Here is a 16705-nt window from a genome sequence, read left to right as displayed (position 1 = left end):
GTTTTTTTCAACAACTTTAAAACAACTTAATTTCAAGGTACTTGCAGCCTATACACATGGTCGCAGTATAATACATTGGTCTATAATCAATTTTATTAACAATCCTACATCACTCCAGCATTTCTTGACAACACTCAAGTGCTAATTGTCTTTATTCCACTACTGAAGAAGCATGACTCAAATCACCTCATATTTCAAACATTCAGCCTGACAAAAGATACATGTTTTATTATTCCATGCCTCACCATTATGTTAATTATTACATATTAACAAAGGGGTGTACATTTGGTTTTCATATTTATAATTAATGTAACATTTAGTATTAAGAATTATTTATGCAACCAACTGACAATTTTTGGGTACAATTATATTGACATTGTTGCCCTGCTTTTATAATATCAGGGATCATTCTCAGATGTGCCAACCCAAATGTACTAGAGACTGGGCCCCGATCCTACAACATGCCTATCGAGTGAACCCTGAGAAGAGAGAGAGAAGCTCTGCAGTGAGGTAGAAAGTTACTACGGATATTACAGGAGTTTCCTCTTGAACTCAGACATGTCGGTGGTAAGGACAACTTGGTTGCTGATTGTTTCAAGGGTGGGCAGTCAAAAATATTTGTGTTTTGCATTTAGCCAGTGCTTTTCCATGGATCACAATTTATTTTGACACGTTTTTCTGTATTGGAGATGAGTTTTGTTTGGACTCGTTCTAAGGGGACAAGAGTTCTAGAAGGTAGTGAGTTTTAGGAAGATGAGAGTTCTAGAAGCTAGTGGGTTTTAGGAAGATGAGAGTTCTAGAAGCTAGTGAGTTTTAAAAAGACGAGAGTTCTAGAAGCTAGTGAGTTTTAGAAGACGAGAGTTCTAGAAGCTAGTGAATTTTAGAAGACGAGAGTTCTAGAAGCTAGTGGGTTTTAGGAAGACGAGAGTTCTAGAAGCTAGTGTGTTTTTAGGAAGACGGGAGTTCTAGAAGCTTGTGGGGGAAAATATATGTATTTTTCTTGTTTTTAATTGTTGACAGCCAATCTACACCATGTTTATACTGTAGAAGGTGAAGCATTGTAGTTGATTATTATGTGAAATGGAAGTTGTTTTCTTTTGGTGGTAAGCAAACTTGTCCAACAAAACGATAGGACATAAACTCCTGATGATCAACCTCCTCCTTCACATCTGACTCCTGATGATCAACCTCCTTCACATCTGACCCCAGTGATCAATCCAGAGCGTCTTCTTTCTTGGGGGGAATCCCGATGGACGACATCATCTAATAGGCCGTCATCACCACCACCACCCACAAGTTAATTGTCATTCAGGTTATCAATGGGAAGAGCATTAGCAATACGTCCTGTCTGGTAACTTGTCTCACTTAATGGATTTACATTGGCAGGTGCACAGGGAGAATAGGACAACGGCAGTCATGTCTGAAGTGTAAAACTACCAATAACTCAGTAATCCTTCTGGGAATGTTATGGGAATGTTATGACGTCATAAAGATATGGGTGGAGTTAGAAAGTTGACTGTCAGAAATAAATCATAAATCAAATCAAATTTATTTATATAGCCCTTCGTACATCAGCTGATATCTCAAAGTGCTGTACAGAAACCCAGCCTAAAACCCCAAACAGCAAGCAATGCAGGTGTAGAAGCACGGTGGCTAGGAAAAACTCCCTAGAAAAGCCAAAACCTAGGAAGAAACCTAGAGAGGAACCAGGCTATGTGGGGTGGCCAGTCCTCTTCTGGCTGTGCCGGGTGGAGATTATAACAGAACATGGCCAAGATGTTCAAATTATCATAAATGACCAGCATGGTCGAATAATAATAAGGCAGAACAGTTGAAACTGGAGCAGCAGCACGGTCAGGTGGACTGGGGACAGCAAGGAGTCATCATGTCAGGTAGTCCTGGGGCATGGTCCTAGGGCTCAGGTCTTCAGAGAGAGAGAAAGAAAGAGAGAATTAGAGAGAGCATATGTGGGGTGGCCAGTCCTCTTCTGGCATGGTCCTAGGGCTCAGGTCCTCCGAGAGAGAGAAAGAAAGAGAGAAGGAGAGAATTAGAGAACGCACACTTAGATTCACACAGGACACCGAATAGGACAGGAGAAGTACTCCAGATATAACAAACGGACCCTACCCCCCCGACACATAAACTACTGCAGCATAAATACTGGAGGCTGAGACAGGAGGGGTCAGGAGACACTGTGCTTAATCCGTCTGTCTACATATTTCAAGACATGGAATATGAGGGTGTGTTGAGATACCCGTTGGTTGGATGATACTTTTCTCATCAATCATCTTAAATATTAAAAACTGGAAATCAACCAATCTTCCACTGTAAACTCAACGGAAAGGTCAAATTCTTTATTATCTAAAAATGTAAAGTTCTGGGCGATGGAGAGAAATAAAATGGTGCAGTTTGAGGCCATGTGGCGGAGAGTGATGCAGGAGCTGGAGATGGGGGTGTGTCAGTGGCGACCTGTCATTCAGGGCAGAGCCCCAGAATTTTTGCCCCCAAGAAATCAAATATATATAAACATGTGGGGGGGCTTGCCTGTTTTGCATGTTATTTTGGCATTAATAAGTGTTGCACATCAGTTGCAAACAATGTCAAAATATATATATATATATCATTGAGTTAATACATTTGCATACACACATGGCATATTTTTGTTTTCTTGAGTAAGGCAGCTCCAAATTGCAGGTGTTTCAGCTTAGCTCAGTGCTTTCTGTGGCGGTGGGGCGAGCCAGCAAAAAACAGGAGCATTGCGCTGTAATTGGCTCAGTGTTCTGTCACTCATGGGGACACTACGTCGTGGTGAAGTTTATGTCCTTAGTAAAGGTAGACATCCAAAATGTCAGCGCTTTGCATCCTGCCATAGAGTTAATATTACAAGTGGCCTTCCAAGAAGGCTCAAGGTCATTGGCCACAGATAAAATTACGTAAAATCACGTTACGGTAGCTTTGATTGAACTGATCATGCCAACATCTTACTGTTGTGTTGTGTCTTGCAGGCATGCATCTAAAACAATATTGAGGAGACCCCACCAAGATTGACATGCTAAAATTGCCACTGGGGTGTGTTCTAGTGGGTCTGGGCAGGTGTGATGTAGTTAATGGAGATGGAGGTGTGTTCTAGTGGGTCTGGGCAGGTGTGATGTAGTTAATGGAGATGGGGGTGTGTTCTAGTGGGTCTGGGCAGGTGTGATGTAGTTAATGGAGATGGAGGTGTGTTCTAGTGGGTCTGGGCAAGTGTGATGTAGTTAATGGGGAAGGAGGTGTGTTCTAGTGGGTCTGGGCAGTTGTGATGTAGTTAATGGAGATGGGGGTGTGTTCTAGTGGGTCTGGGCAGGTGTGATGTAGTTAATGGAGATGGAGGTGTGTTCTAGTGGGTCAGGGCAGTTGTGATGTAGTTAATGGAGATGGAGGTGTGTTCTAGTGGGTCTGGGCAGGTGTGATGTAGTTAATGGAGATGGAGGTGTGTTCTAGTGGGTCTGGGCAGGTGTGATGTAGTTAATGGAGATGGAGGTGTGTTCTAGTGGGTCAGGGCAGGTGTGATGTAGTTAATGGAGATGGAGGTGTGTTCTAGTGGGTCTGGGCAGGTGTGATGTAGTTAATGGAGATGGAGGTGTGTTCTAGTGGGTCGGGGCAGGTGTGATGTAGTTAATGGAGATGGAGGTGTGTTCTAGTGGGTCTGGGCAGGTGTGATGTAGTTAATGGGGATGGAGGTGTGTTCTAGTGGGTCTGGGCAGGTGTGATGTAGTTAATGGAGATGGAGGTGTGTTCTAGTGGGTCTGGGCAGGTGTGATGTAGTTAATGGAGATGGAGGTGTGTTCTAGTGGGTCTGGGCAGGTGTGATGTAGTTAATGGAGATGGAGGTGTGTTCTAGTGGGTCTGGGCAGGTGTGATGTAGTTAATGGAGATGGAGGTGTGTTCTAGTGGGTCTGGGCAGGTGTGATGTAGTTAATGGGGATGGAGGTGTGTTCTAGTGGGTCTGGGCAGGTGTGATGTAGTTAATGGAGATGGAGGTGTGTTCTAGTGGGTCTGGGCAGGTGTGATGTAGTTAATGGAGATGGAGGTGTGTTCTAGTGGGTCGGGGCAGGTGTGATGTAGTTAATGGAGATGGAGGTGTGTTCTAGTGGGTCTGGGCAGGTTTGATGTAGTTAATGGAGATGGAGGTGTGTTCTAGTGGGTCTGGGCAGGTGTGATGTAGTTAATGGAGATGGAGGTGTGTTCTAGTGGGTCTGGGAAGGTGTGATGTAGTTAATGGAGATGGAGGTGTGTTCTAGTGGGTCTGGGCAGGTGTGATGTAGTTAATGGAGATGGAGGTGTGTTCTAGTGGGTCGGGGCAGGTGTGATGTAGTTAATGGAGATGGAGGTGTGTTCTAGTGGGTCTGGACAGGTGTGATGTAGTTAATGGAGATGGAGGTGTGTTCTAGTGGGTCTGGACAGGTGTGATGTAGTTAATGGAGAAGGAGGTGTGTTCTAGTGGGTCTGGGCAGGTGTGATGTAGTTAATGGAGATGGAGGTGTGTTCTAGTGGGTCTGGACAGGTGTGATGTAGTTAATGGAGATGGAGGTGTGTTCTAGTGGGTCGGGGCAGGTGTGATGTAGTTAATGGGGATGGAGGTGTGTTCTAGTGGGTCTGGGCAGGTGTGATGTCGTCATTTGTATGTTTTGTATTGTTTATAAAAGATCAACATTTCTTTTTAAAGTCCCAATTCAAAGTTACACCTCACTGTTCTATTTTTGGAGTTGTTACATAAAACCAATCAGAATTCATTAGAATGATAAAGTCAGGAGTGATGTCATATGGAAGACCAGCCTATTACCTATGATGGTGTGAAGTAATAATAATATTCAGACGTCATTGATGACGTGCTGCTGATAAAGTGATACAGGCATCGGCACACTGCTTTGAAGTTTACTGTTTAGCGATTTGGACGCGTGCCTCGTAGCTCCGGTATCAAACGTAACGTAACATCCCTACCGAAAAGTTGACAAAACAAAAAGGAGCCAGCAGGTTGATTTCCTCTGTTGTTTTGATCCCACGGCAAGAAGGCACCAGAGCCCTGCTATCGGGTTCCCACTAGATAACACAACCACACAGTTCATATGAGGCACCAGAGCCCTGCTATCGGGTTCCCACTAGATAACACAACCACACAGTTCATATGAGGCACCAGAGCCCTGCTAACGGGTTCCCACTAGATAACACAACCACACAGTTCATATGAGGCACCAGAGCCCTGCTATCGGGTTCCCACTAGATAACACAACCACACAGTTCATATGAGGCACCAGAGCCCTGCTAACGGGTTCCCACTAGATAACACAACCACACAGTTCATATGAGGCACCAGAGCCCTGCTATCGGGTTCCCACTAGATAACACAACCACACAGTTCATATGAGGCACCAGAGCCCCGCTAACGGGTTCCCACTAGATAACACAACCACACAGTTCATATGAGGCACCAGAGCCCTGCTATCGGGTTCCCACTAAATAACACAACCACACAGTTCATATGAGGCACCAGAGCCCTGCTATCGGGTTCCCACTAGATAACACAACCACACAGTTCATATGAGGCACCAGAGCCTACCCTGCTATCGGGTTCCCACTAGATAACACAACCACACAGTTCATATGAGGCACCAGAGCCCTGCTATCGGGTTCCCACTAGATAACACAACCACACAGTTCATTTGAGGCACCAGAGCCCTGCTAACGGGTTCCCACTAGATAACACAACCACACAGTTCATGAAAAGCATGAGATGAAGCTTGAGCTCAATATCAACCTATCGAGCTAGTGTGACCATCCTGATCCCTCAAGTCAGTGAGTCAACACAGGAAGGAGCAATGAATGGATAGTTCATTTATTTCCAAAGCTGCAATGATGGGACACACAGAGTCTGGATGAATGATCAGTACTGACGGGATATAAATACCACTCCCACAGCAATTCTACATTAATCTGCCCTGTAATATACTAACAAAAAAAACAGTTGAAATGTCTATCAAAGTCATTGGGATCGTATAGTGGATTTAACAATTCCTACTAATTCCTAATTTACTATTATAAATGAATCAATTGTTTCCATGTGTCTCATATTCACAACATCAGAATATCGAGTCATCCATTTTAGTATCAAAATATATCAAATTGACATGGAAAATTACTCAATGTCCCCCTCAGGTGGCGAAGAAGTATAATACACCTAAACTAACAAAACCGGGCTGATAAACTGGCTGGTGTTCATGAGTTTGTAAAACATATACTTTATACTTTTGTCATAAATGACCCTTGTCAGCTCGGAGATTTGAACTTGCAACCTTTCGGTTACTAGTCCAATGCTCTAACCACTAGGCTACCCTGCCGCCCCCACAGTGTGGATGAACGATCAGTAGTGAACAGGGTACAAATAGCACTCCTAAAGAAGATGCATTTTCCAGTTAGATACCAACTTGAAAGAGGGATCTTTAGCATAAAACCCACATGGAAAACAGAGATTTAGCAAATAACATATAAAGAGGCTGACTTGACACCAAACCAACAACAGTAGTTACTAAAACATAAATTGCTAATGTGTGATTTAAAACGTGGATTTTATGATGTAATGTCAATTTTATACATTTCTATCCCAGAACCACTCAATTTTCAAGTTCTCCATGAATCTGCTGTGAATTACCCAGAATCCCACGCTTTTATCACAGGAGCGGCGCAGCGGTCTAAGGCACTACATCTCGCTGGAGGCGTCACTACAGACCCTGGTTCAAATCCAGGCTGTATCATAACAGGCAGTGATTGGGAGTCCCTTAGGGCAGCGCACAACTAACAGCTCAAAAACCACACGGAATCTGGGAGTAATGTGTACATCCCTGGTTAGAGGACAATTTGTAGAAAACATCTAGCTACATTTTGATTCAAGTGGGTCGCCAACGTGGTAAGTGTAACACAACTCTTTTTTTGTTAAATCACATAAATTAGTACTCTTCCATTTCAGAGCCTGGATTTTTCCCCTGAGCCTAAAATCCATATCATGTTGAAATCAATTGATGAGGGGGCAAACGTTTAGGCTTCTACATTGAGACTATTAAAATATTCCTAATACAATGTTAAAACATACCACATTGTGACATTAATTCATTGATATCATAAAACAACTCCATGTATGTATTTTCTGATATTTTACCAGATTAACTCTGGTCACAGCTATAAGATTTAGTGCTAGACTCAGTAAAACTCTTCCCACATTGAGCACAGCTGTAAGGATGTATCTTATGTGTGTGTTCTCTGGTGTAAAGTCAGATAGCCAGATCTAGTAAAACTCTTCCCACATTGATTACAGCTATAAGGTTTCTCTCCTGTGTGTGTTCTCTGGTGTGAAGTCAGATAGCCAGATCTAGTAAAACTCTTCCCACATTGATTACAGCTATAAGGTTTCTCTCCTGTGTGTGTTCTCTGGTGTCGGGTCAGCTGGCCAGATTGAACAAAACTCTTCCCACATTGATCACAGCTATAAGGTTTCTCTCCTGTGTGTGTTCTCTGGTGTGAAGTCAGATAGCAAGATGTAGAAAAATTCTTCCCACATTGATCACAGCTATAAGGTTTCTCTCCTGTGTGTGTTCTCTGGTGTGGAGTCAGATAGCTAGATGTAGTAAAACTCTTCCCACATTGAGCACAGCTATAAGGTTTCTCTCCTGTGTGTGTTCTCTGGTGTGAAGTCAGAGAGCTAGATGCAGTAAAACTCTTCCCACATTGAGCACAGCTAAAAGGTTTCTCTCCTGTGTGTGTTCTCTGGTGTGAAGTCAGATAGCTAGATGCAGTAAAACTATTCCCACATTGATCACAGCTATAAGGTTTATCTCCTGTGTGTGTTCTCTGGTGTAAAGTCAGCTGGCCAGATTGAACAAAACTCTTCCCGCATTGATCACAGCTATAAGGTTTCTCTCCTGTGTGTGTTCTCTGGTGTAAAGTCAGAGAGCCAGATTGAACAAAACTCTTCCCACATTGATTACAGCTATAAGGTTTCTCTCCTGTGTGGATTCTCTGATGAATTTTAATGCCTGATGAGGTGAAACTCTTCCCACAGTCAGAGCAGCAGTGAGTTCTCTTCCCTGTGGATCTCTGCAGGTGTTTTTTGAGGTGTTCTGATCTAGAGAGACTCTTCTCTGCCTTGTCAGCATCACAAGGTTGTTGAGGCTCCCCAGAGGATCCACGGTAGTCCCGTCTCTCTCCTGTGTGAACAACAAAGTCAGACGATTAAAGGCCCACAACAGCGGTAATTCAGTGTAAAAGTTGATGCCAACAGCGTAGCCATGATGTTGTACAACAATTGACGTCTGTAATGAATGTAAAAACTATTTGACAATTGTCTTAAAATGAGCAAGAATAGTCATTTTGTCTTGTTTTCACATTAGTAGTAAAATCGATGATTGTAGGCTAGAAATAAGTTATTAAAGTTGTTGAAACTCTAAGCAATGTGCCAGATGACTTTTGGTCTCCAAGGCCCCTTTCTGTGTTTGCTAAACTTGCAGCACGAGGGCGATGCACATGCAATTTGATTGCAGATACTCCTCCCTGGTAATGAGGAAACCGATAGTTATGGATGTAGTATATCTGCCTGGAGCAAAAATGGTGGGCAAAGATTTTAGTTTTTCACAATGTATTCTGAATGTGAATGGGGGAAAACTCCATTTCCAGGTTGCTTATGAGTGCATGTCACACTACCTTGGATTATAATTGTAATGCTCGTTTGAATGTCCTGCTTAATATAATGTTTGTGTCATCATCGCAAATCAACCGCTTCGTACTTAAAAAACACTTCAACCAGTAAAATGCTCTTTGGCTGAGGGTTTGTACACGGTTTGCCAAATTGGCCCATAACTTAACCTAACAACAAATGAAGGAAAATAGCTCTGTGTGTTGTACAATAGCCTATCCAACAAGGAACAGTTCTCTACACATTATGACCAGGGTAGGGATGTTGGATCCAACGTGGAGCACGGCATAACTGTCTTTACCAGAGTAATGAATGAAGAAGCACTTTGGTTGTTGTTGTATGTCTTGATGTTTGTCATGTGACAATCATTCAGAAAATTATTTCCTGGATCAGCTAATGATAAATGAACATGTGACTAACTAAACAGCTACAGTATTAAGAATTATGTTTAATTATTGAAGAACCACATTAATGACAGTATCCATTTGGGTGTTGTCAATAAAGTTACGATATTTATTATTTTTCTTAATGTTATTTATTTAACCTTTATTTAACCAGATGGCCATGATGTAATAATGATAGTTTAACCAGGTAGGCCAGTTGAGATCAAGTTCTCATTTACAACTGTGACCTGGTCAAGATAAAGCAAAGCAGTGCGACAAAAAACAACAGAGTTACACGTGGGATTAACAAAGGAACAGTCAATAACACAATATAAATATCTATATAGTGTCTGCAAATGGTGTAGGGTGGAAAGGCAATAAATAGGCCATAGTAGCGATGTAATTACAATTTAGAAAATTGACACTGGAGAGATAGATGTGCAGATGATGATGTGCAAGTAGAAATACTGGTGTGCAAAAGAGCAAAAAAGTCAATAAAAACATGGGGATGAGGTAGGTAGTTGGATGGGCTATTTACAGATGGGCTGTGTACAGCTGCAGCGATCGGTAAGCTGCTCAGATAGCTGATGCTTAAAGTTAGTGAGGGAGAAATAAGTCTCCAACTTCAGAGATTTTTTCTATTCGTTCCAGTCATTGGCAGCAGAGAACTGGAAGGAAAGGCGGCCAAAGGAGGTGTTGGCTTTGGGGATGACCAGTGAGATAAACCTGCTGGAGCGCGTGCTACGGGTGGGTGTTGCTATGCTGACCAGTGAGCTGAGTTAAGGCAGAGCTTTACCTAGCAAAGACTTAGAGATGACCTGGAGCCAACGGGTTTGGCGACGAATATGTAGCGAGGGCCAGCCGACAAGAGCATACAGGTCGCAGTGGTGGGTGGTATATGGGGCTTTGGTGACAAAACGGATGGCACTGTGATAGACTGCATCCAGTTTGCTGAGTAAAGTGTTGGAGGCTATTTTGTAAATGACATCGCCAAGGTCAAGGATCGGTAGGATAGTCAGTTTTACGAGGGTATGTTTGGCACTGTGAGTGAAGGAGGCTTTGTTGAGAAATAGGAAGCCGATTCTAGATTTAATTTTGCAATGGAGATGATTCATATTAGTCTGGAATGAGAGTTTACAGTCTAACCAGACACTTTGGTAATTGTTGTTGTCCACGTATTCCAAGTCAGAACCGTCCAGAGTAGTGGTGCTAGTCCGGGGGGTGCGGGCAGCGATCGGTTGTTGATTGAGTCGAAAGCCTTGGCCAGGTCGATGAAGACTGCTACACAGTACTGTCTTTTATCGATGGTGGTTATGATATCGTTTAGTACCTTGAGCGTGGCTGAGGTGCACCCGTGACCAGCTCGGAAACTGGATTGTACAGCGGAGAAGGTACAGTGGGATTCGAAATGGTCAGTGATCTGTTTGTTAACTTGGCATTCGAAGACTTTAGAAAGGCAGGGCAGGATGGCAGGATGGACCTAGGTCTAACAGTTTGGGTCTAGAGTGTCACCCCTTTGAAGAGGGGGATGACCGCGAAAGCTTTCCAATCTTTAGGAATCTCGGAAAAAAACGAAAGAGAGGTTGAACAGACTAGTAATAGGGGTTGTCACAATGGAGGCAGATCAATTTAGAAAGAGAGGGCCCAGATTGTCTAGCCCAGCTGATTTGTATAGGTCCAGGTTTTGCAGCTCTTTCAGAACATCAGCTATCTGGATTTGGGTGATGGAGAAGCTGGGGACGCTTGGGCAAGTAGCTGCGGGGTGTGTGGAGCTGTTGGCTGTGGTAGCCAGGAGGAAAGCATGGCCAGCCGTAGAGAAATGCTTGTTGAAATTCTCGATTATCGTGGATTTATCGGTGGTGACAGTGTTTCCTAGCCTCAGTGCAGTGGGCAGCTGGGATGAGGTGCTCTTATTCTCCATGGATTTTACAGTGTCCCAAAACTTTTTGGAATTAGAGCTACAGGATAAAAATGTATGTTTGAAAAAGCTAGCCGTTGCTTTCCTAACTGATTGTGTGTATTGGTTCCTGACTTCTCTGAAAAGTTGCATATCGCGGGGACTATTCGATGCTAGTGCAGTACGCCACAGGATGTTTTTGTGCTGGTCGAGGGCAGTCAGGTCTGGAGTGAACCAAGGTCTATATCCGTTCTTAGTTCTACATTTTTTGAAAGGGGCATGCTTATTTAAGGTGGTGAGGAAATTATTTTTAAAGAACAACGAGGCATCCTATACTGACGGGATGAGGTCAAAATCCTTCCAGGATACCCAGGCCTGGTCGATTAGAAAGGCCTGCTTGCAGAAGTGTTTTAGGGAGCGTTTGACAGTGATGAGGGGTGGTCGTTTGACCGCGGACCCATAACGGATGCAGGCAATGATCGCTGAGATCCTGATTGAAAACAGCAGAGGTGTATTTGGAGGGCAAGTTGGTCAGGATAATATCTATGAGGGTGCCCATGTTTACGGATTTAGGGTTGTACCTAACATAAAGACATAAAGCGAGTCATAAAGCGAGGCATAAAGCAATCACAGGTGTTGATTGGGAGAGCTAGCTAAGACAACAACGGGTAAGACAACAACAGTTAATCATCTAAGACAACAGGTAAAATGGCAATGAATGGGCAGAGAGGGTCAGTTAACTACACACAGGGCCTGAGTTCGAGACTGTGGTCGACAGATAAACAAAAAACAAAATGGAGACCCGTGATTAATGAACAATCCAGCAGGCATCAGCTATGTAGATAAATGATCATAGGGTCCAGTGAACAGGAATATATGAACCAGGGAAGCCGTTAGGTAGTCATTATTACGCTAGCCGGGAGATGCGCCTGGCTCGAGGCTAACTGGTGCTAGCTTCGGGACATGGGCATCACGGACGTCCTGCAAAGGCCGGTTGAGGGCACATCGGACAGAATTACGTCGGCAGACCAGTCGTGATGGACTGGCTCCGTGTTGACAAAGGGTCCAGGCCAATTGGCAAAAGAGGTACTGTAGCTGGAGTAATTTTGTTTGCTAGCCGGGAGATGCACCTGGCTCGAGGCTAACTGGTGCTACCTTCGGAACAAGGGCTTTAGCCACTATAGCCACACTGGTGCAAAGATCCAGAGCTTACGGCAGGAATCCGGTGATGTAGTGGCTTCTAGTCGTCTTAGTGAAGAGTCCGGGAGGTATCAGCTGTGTGCCCGAGTGATCATAGGGTCCACTGAGCAGGCTGGGAGATGAGCTTCGAGGCTGGGCCACTTGGTGGCAGCAAGCTAGCTGCGATTATCCGGTATAATGGTCCAGAGTGGGAATACTGCAAGAATACGGTGATGTAGTGGAGAAAAACAGTCTGATATGCTCAGGGTTGATATTACGCTGTGCAGACTGGCAGGTATTATCCAGGCTAAAAGATGACTAAATAGCTAGTAGCTAATCAGCTGGTTAGCTTCTGATGGCTAGCTGCTGATGGAGGTTCTAGCTATAAAGTCTAAAAATAAGCAGATCCGTATCACATTGGGTGAGGCGGGATGCTGGAAGGTATATTTAATTTAAACATGGAAAAAGAGATTGGAATATTTTGCAATATATACAAAAAATGATGAAAAAAACCCATAACATTTACAACAGCCATCACTGCTACGCCATCTTGAATTGCAAGACTACTCAGTTAAAAAACATTGGATACAGCAAACTTTGGCACCAAATGGAAAAGGTTGCTGACTGCTGGTGTAGTCTATTATCAGAATCTATAGGAGCATAACGACTGCTGGTGTAGTCTATTACCAGAAACTATAGGAGCATAACGACTGCTGGTGTAGCCTATTACCAGAAACTATAGGAGCATAACGACTGCTGGTGTAGCCTATTACCAGAAACTATAGGAGCATAACGACTGCTGGTGTAGTCTATTACCAGAAACTATAGGAGCATAACGACTGCTGGTGTAGTCTATTACCAGAAACTATAGGAGCATAACGACTGCTGGTGTAGTCTATTACCAGAAACTATAGGAGCATAACGACTGCTGGTGTAGTCTATTACCAGAAACTATAGGAGCATAACGACTGCTGGTGTAGTCTATTACCAGAAACTATAGGAGCATAACGACTGCTGGTGTAGTCTATTACCAGAAACTATAGGAGCATAACGACTGCTGGTGTAGTCTATTACCAGAAACTATAGGAGCATAACGACTGCTGGTGTAGTCTATTACCAGAAACTATAGGAGCATAACGACTGCTGGTGTAGTCTATTACCAGAAACTATAGGAGCATAACGACTGCTGGTGTAGTCTATTATCAGAAACTACAGGAGCATAATGACTGCTGGTGTAGTCTATTATCAGAATCTATAGGAGCATAACGACTGCTGGTGTAGCCTATTACCAGAAACTATAGGAGCATAACGACTGCTGGTGTAGTCTATTACCAGAAACTATAGGAGCATAACGACTGCTGGTGTAGTCTATTACCAGAAACTATAGGAGCATAACGACTGCTGGTGTAGTCTATTACCAGAAACTATAGGAGCATAACGACTGCTGGTGTAGTCTATTACCAGAAACTATAGGAGCATAACGACTGCTGGTGTAGTCTATTACCAGAAACTATAGGAGCATAACGACTGCTGGTGTAGTCTATTACCAGAAACTATAGGAGCATAACGACTGCTGGTGTAGTCTATTACCAGAAACTATAGGAGCATAACGTAAGAATTTACGAAGGCCAGCAGCAGCGGGAGGAGGACGAGTTTTTTTTCTGATGGTTAGGCTATCTTGATCTCTGGTTCCCGAGTCATATGTGTGTCTTAATTATTTAATCAAACAGCGTGCTTAAAGCATCAGACCAGTTCAGTACATATAGTTGATTTTATTAAAAACCACACGGGGTGTGTCTATATATGGAAAAATACACGTTTATAACATTTCTCCCAATGGGTTGGTAGAAAGAAAAGATGATTCTTGGTTGACCCAAGATTTGTTTTAGTTGGGGCCCTAGTGCATTCATTAAGTTCAGACCGCTTCCCTTTATTTTGTTACCTTCCTTATTCTAAATTAGACTTTTTTTTTTTAAGAATTAAATGAAAATGTTAAATGTTTTAGAAATGCTTGAGACTCAAATGAATGAATCATGTTTTGAGGATATACAGTGTTTGTTTACATTTACTAATGAACATTGGCGTGAAAAAAAAGCTTATATTTTGGGTTCTGATGGGGTACGACAGTTGACCTAAGCTCATGAGGCATTTATAAGTGATTTCTTCAAGAAACAATGGGTACATATCATTAATGTATAAGTCCCAAAATGCTAGCCCCTCCTAGGCTAATCTAATAGGAGATATTGGGGATATTGGGGAGTACAGTATTTCAGGCATTGTCATGGGATGCATTTGATCAATTGTTAACGTTTTGTTGATGGTCCACTCTTGATGTTCTACACGTTACAGTGAAGCTTCAGCCATTCCTACAGAACAACATTAAAGTGTAGAACCCTTTTACTGCATATTGGTTCAACGACTGCAGAGACGGTACTTACTGGTGTTAAACAGATCACCAACCTCCTCTTCTTCCTCCAATGTGACAGTAATCTCCCCCTCCTCCTTCTCATCCTCCTCTTCTTTTACTGTAACATCCTCCTCCTCTTTCACTCTGAACGTGTCTTCCTCTTCTTTCACTGAAACGTCTTCCTCTTCTTTCACTGAAACGTCTTCCTCTTCTTTCACTGAAACGTCTTCCTCTTCTTTCACTGAAACGTCTTCCTCTTCTTTCACTGAAACATCTTCCTCTTCTTTCACTGAAACGTTTTCCTCTTCTTTCACTGAAACGTCTTTCTCTTCTTTCACTGAAACGTCTTCCTCTTCTTTCACTGAAACGTCTTTCTCTTCTTTCACTGAAACGTCTTCCTCTTCTTTCACTGAAACGTCTTTCTCTTCTTTCACTGAAACGTCTTTCTCTTCTTTCACTGAAACGTCTTTCTCTTCTTTCACTGAAACGTCTTCCTCTTCTTTCACTGAAACAGCCTCACCTTCTACTTGTTTTACTGTAACATCCTCCTCCTCTTTCACAACAATGTTCTGCCACAGACCCTCTTTCTCCGTCCAGCAGACCTCATCTTCTTTAACAGGAGGAGAGTAGTTTAGGGAGCTCATGGTCGTGGATGTTAGCTAGCTAGCTAGCTATCATTAGCGACTAGGCTCCTGCTAACTTAACCAGCCAGCTACTAAAGCTGACTAATACAAAATAACGTAATATTAAATTAAACAGGTTAACAAGTTTAGACACAGAAGTGTGTCTGAAACACAGTAGCTAATATACACCGAAATCGTATAAATATCTTGAATCTTTCGGCTATGTTGGCTAGCAAGCTACCGAGGTGGTTGACGAGCTGTTTCTGAAGAACCGTCCACTAGATTATACGTCACGCTGGCAGCGTCGTCTGAAAGACGCACATCGCCGCCTGCTGACTGGAGGGGAAACGCAGTTGAGGATCATATTTTATTTTGAGACAAAGGATTTAAATCCTTTGAGACAAAGGATTTACATGGATTTAATTAAATAATACTATTATATTGAGACATACAAAGACCTGAATGTGTTTATTGATTAGTGCAAATAAAAAATGTTTACTACAGCACATTAAAGGCAGTTTCATTAAATCAAACTACATCTAAATAAGTAGCTAGCTACTGTCGGTCTATAGATGTATATAATGAACAGACTAGGTCTATACTGCTCCTACATGGTGTAACAATACATCATGTAGATGTATATAATGAACAGACTAGGTCTATACTGCTCCTACATGGTGTAACAATACATCATGTAGATGTATATAATGAACAGACTAGGTCTATTCTGCTCCTACATGGTGTAACAATACATCATGTAGATGTATATAATGAACAGACTAGGTCTATACTGCTTCTACATGGTGTAACAATACATCATGTAGATGTATATAATGAACAGACTAGGTCTATACTGCTTCTACATGGTGTAACAATACATCATGTGGGGACACTACTTTTCAAAAGTTTGGGGTCACTTAGAAATGTCCTTGTTTTTTAAAGAAAATCAACAATTGTTTTTAATCATTTATAAAAACCTGTTTTTGCTTTGTCATTATGGGGTATTGTGATGTCATTATGGGGTATTGTGATGTCATTATGGGGTATTGTGATGTCATTATGGGGTATTGCGATGTCATTATAAGGGGAAAAAATACATTTCATCCATTTTAGAATAAGGATGTAACGTCACAAAATGTGTAAACAGTGAAGGGGTCTGAATACTTTCCAAATGCACTGTATATATAGGGGCAGTACTTAGTGACATCACTTCCTGAAACAGGAGGTACAAATATATAACATAGGTTCACAATATCAACATTCAAGGTATCAAAATATATGACCAAGCTGGAAGTGGAAACGCCAGCCCAGCCACAATCCTAGAGGTTCACTGATGATCAACCTCCTCCTTCACATCTGACTCCTGATGATCAACCTCCTGCTTCACATCTGACTCCTGATGATCAACCTCCTCCTTCACATCGGACTCCTGATGATCAACCTCCTCCCTCACATCTGACTCCAGTGATCAATCCAGAGCGTCTTCTTTCTTGGGGG

At 42.6% G+C, this 16705-nt stretch overlaps 1 protein-coding gene across 1 annotated transcript; it reads right to left on the bottom strand.

The window, feature by feature from the left end:
* Positions 1 to 5856: 5856 nt before the first annotated feature.
* LOC118938495 (uncharacterized) lies at positions 5857 to 15517 on the bottom strand. The gene is made up of 2 exons (XM_090194688.1): positions 14617 to 15517; positions 5857 to 8234 (listed from the first exon to the last, which is right to left on the bottom strand). Exons 1-2 carry the CDS (start codon positions 15227 to 15229, stop codon positions 7276 to 7278), a joined length of 1572 nt encoding a protein of 523 aa, XP_090050814.1. The 5' UTR covers positions 15230 to 15517; the 3' UTR covers positions 5857 to 7275.
* Positions 15518 to 16705: the final 1188 nt, after the last annotated feature.

Source organism: Oncorhynchus mykiss, chromosome 13 (assembly GCF_057628025.1).
Source record: "Oncorhynchus mykiss isolate SJ-2025 chromosome 13, ASM5762802v1, whole genome shotgun sequence".
Classification (NCBI taxonomy): Eukaryota; Metazoa; Chordata; class Actinopteri; order Salmoniformes; family Salmonidae; genus Oncorhynchus; species Oncorhynchus mykiss.
Note: the sequence above shows the minus strand (reverse complement) of the source record. Positions and strands in the feature narration are given on the sequence as shown.

What these genes read in the sequence shown, in the direction of transcription:
- LOC118938495 (XM_090194688.1), bottom strand. Translation starts at nt 15,229, where the DNA reads ATGAGCTCCCTAAACTACTCTCCTCCTGTTAAAGAAGATGAGGTCTGC. An exon ending in TGGTGATCTGTTTAACACCA is followed by an intron (nt 8,235 to 14,616) that starts GTAAGTACCGTC and finishes TTGTTCACACAG; the next exon opens with GAGAGAGACGGGACTACCGT.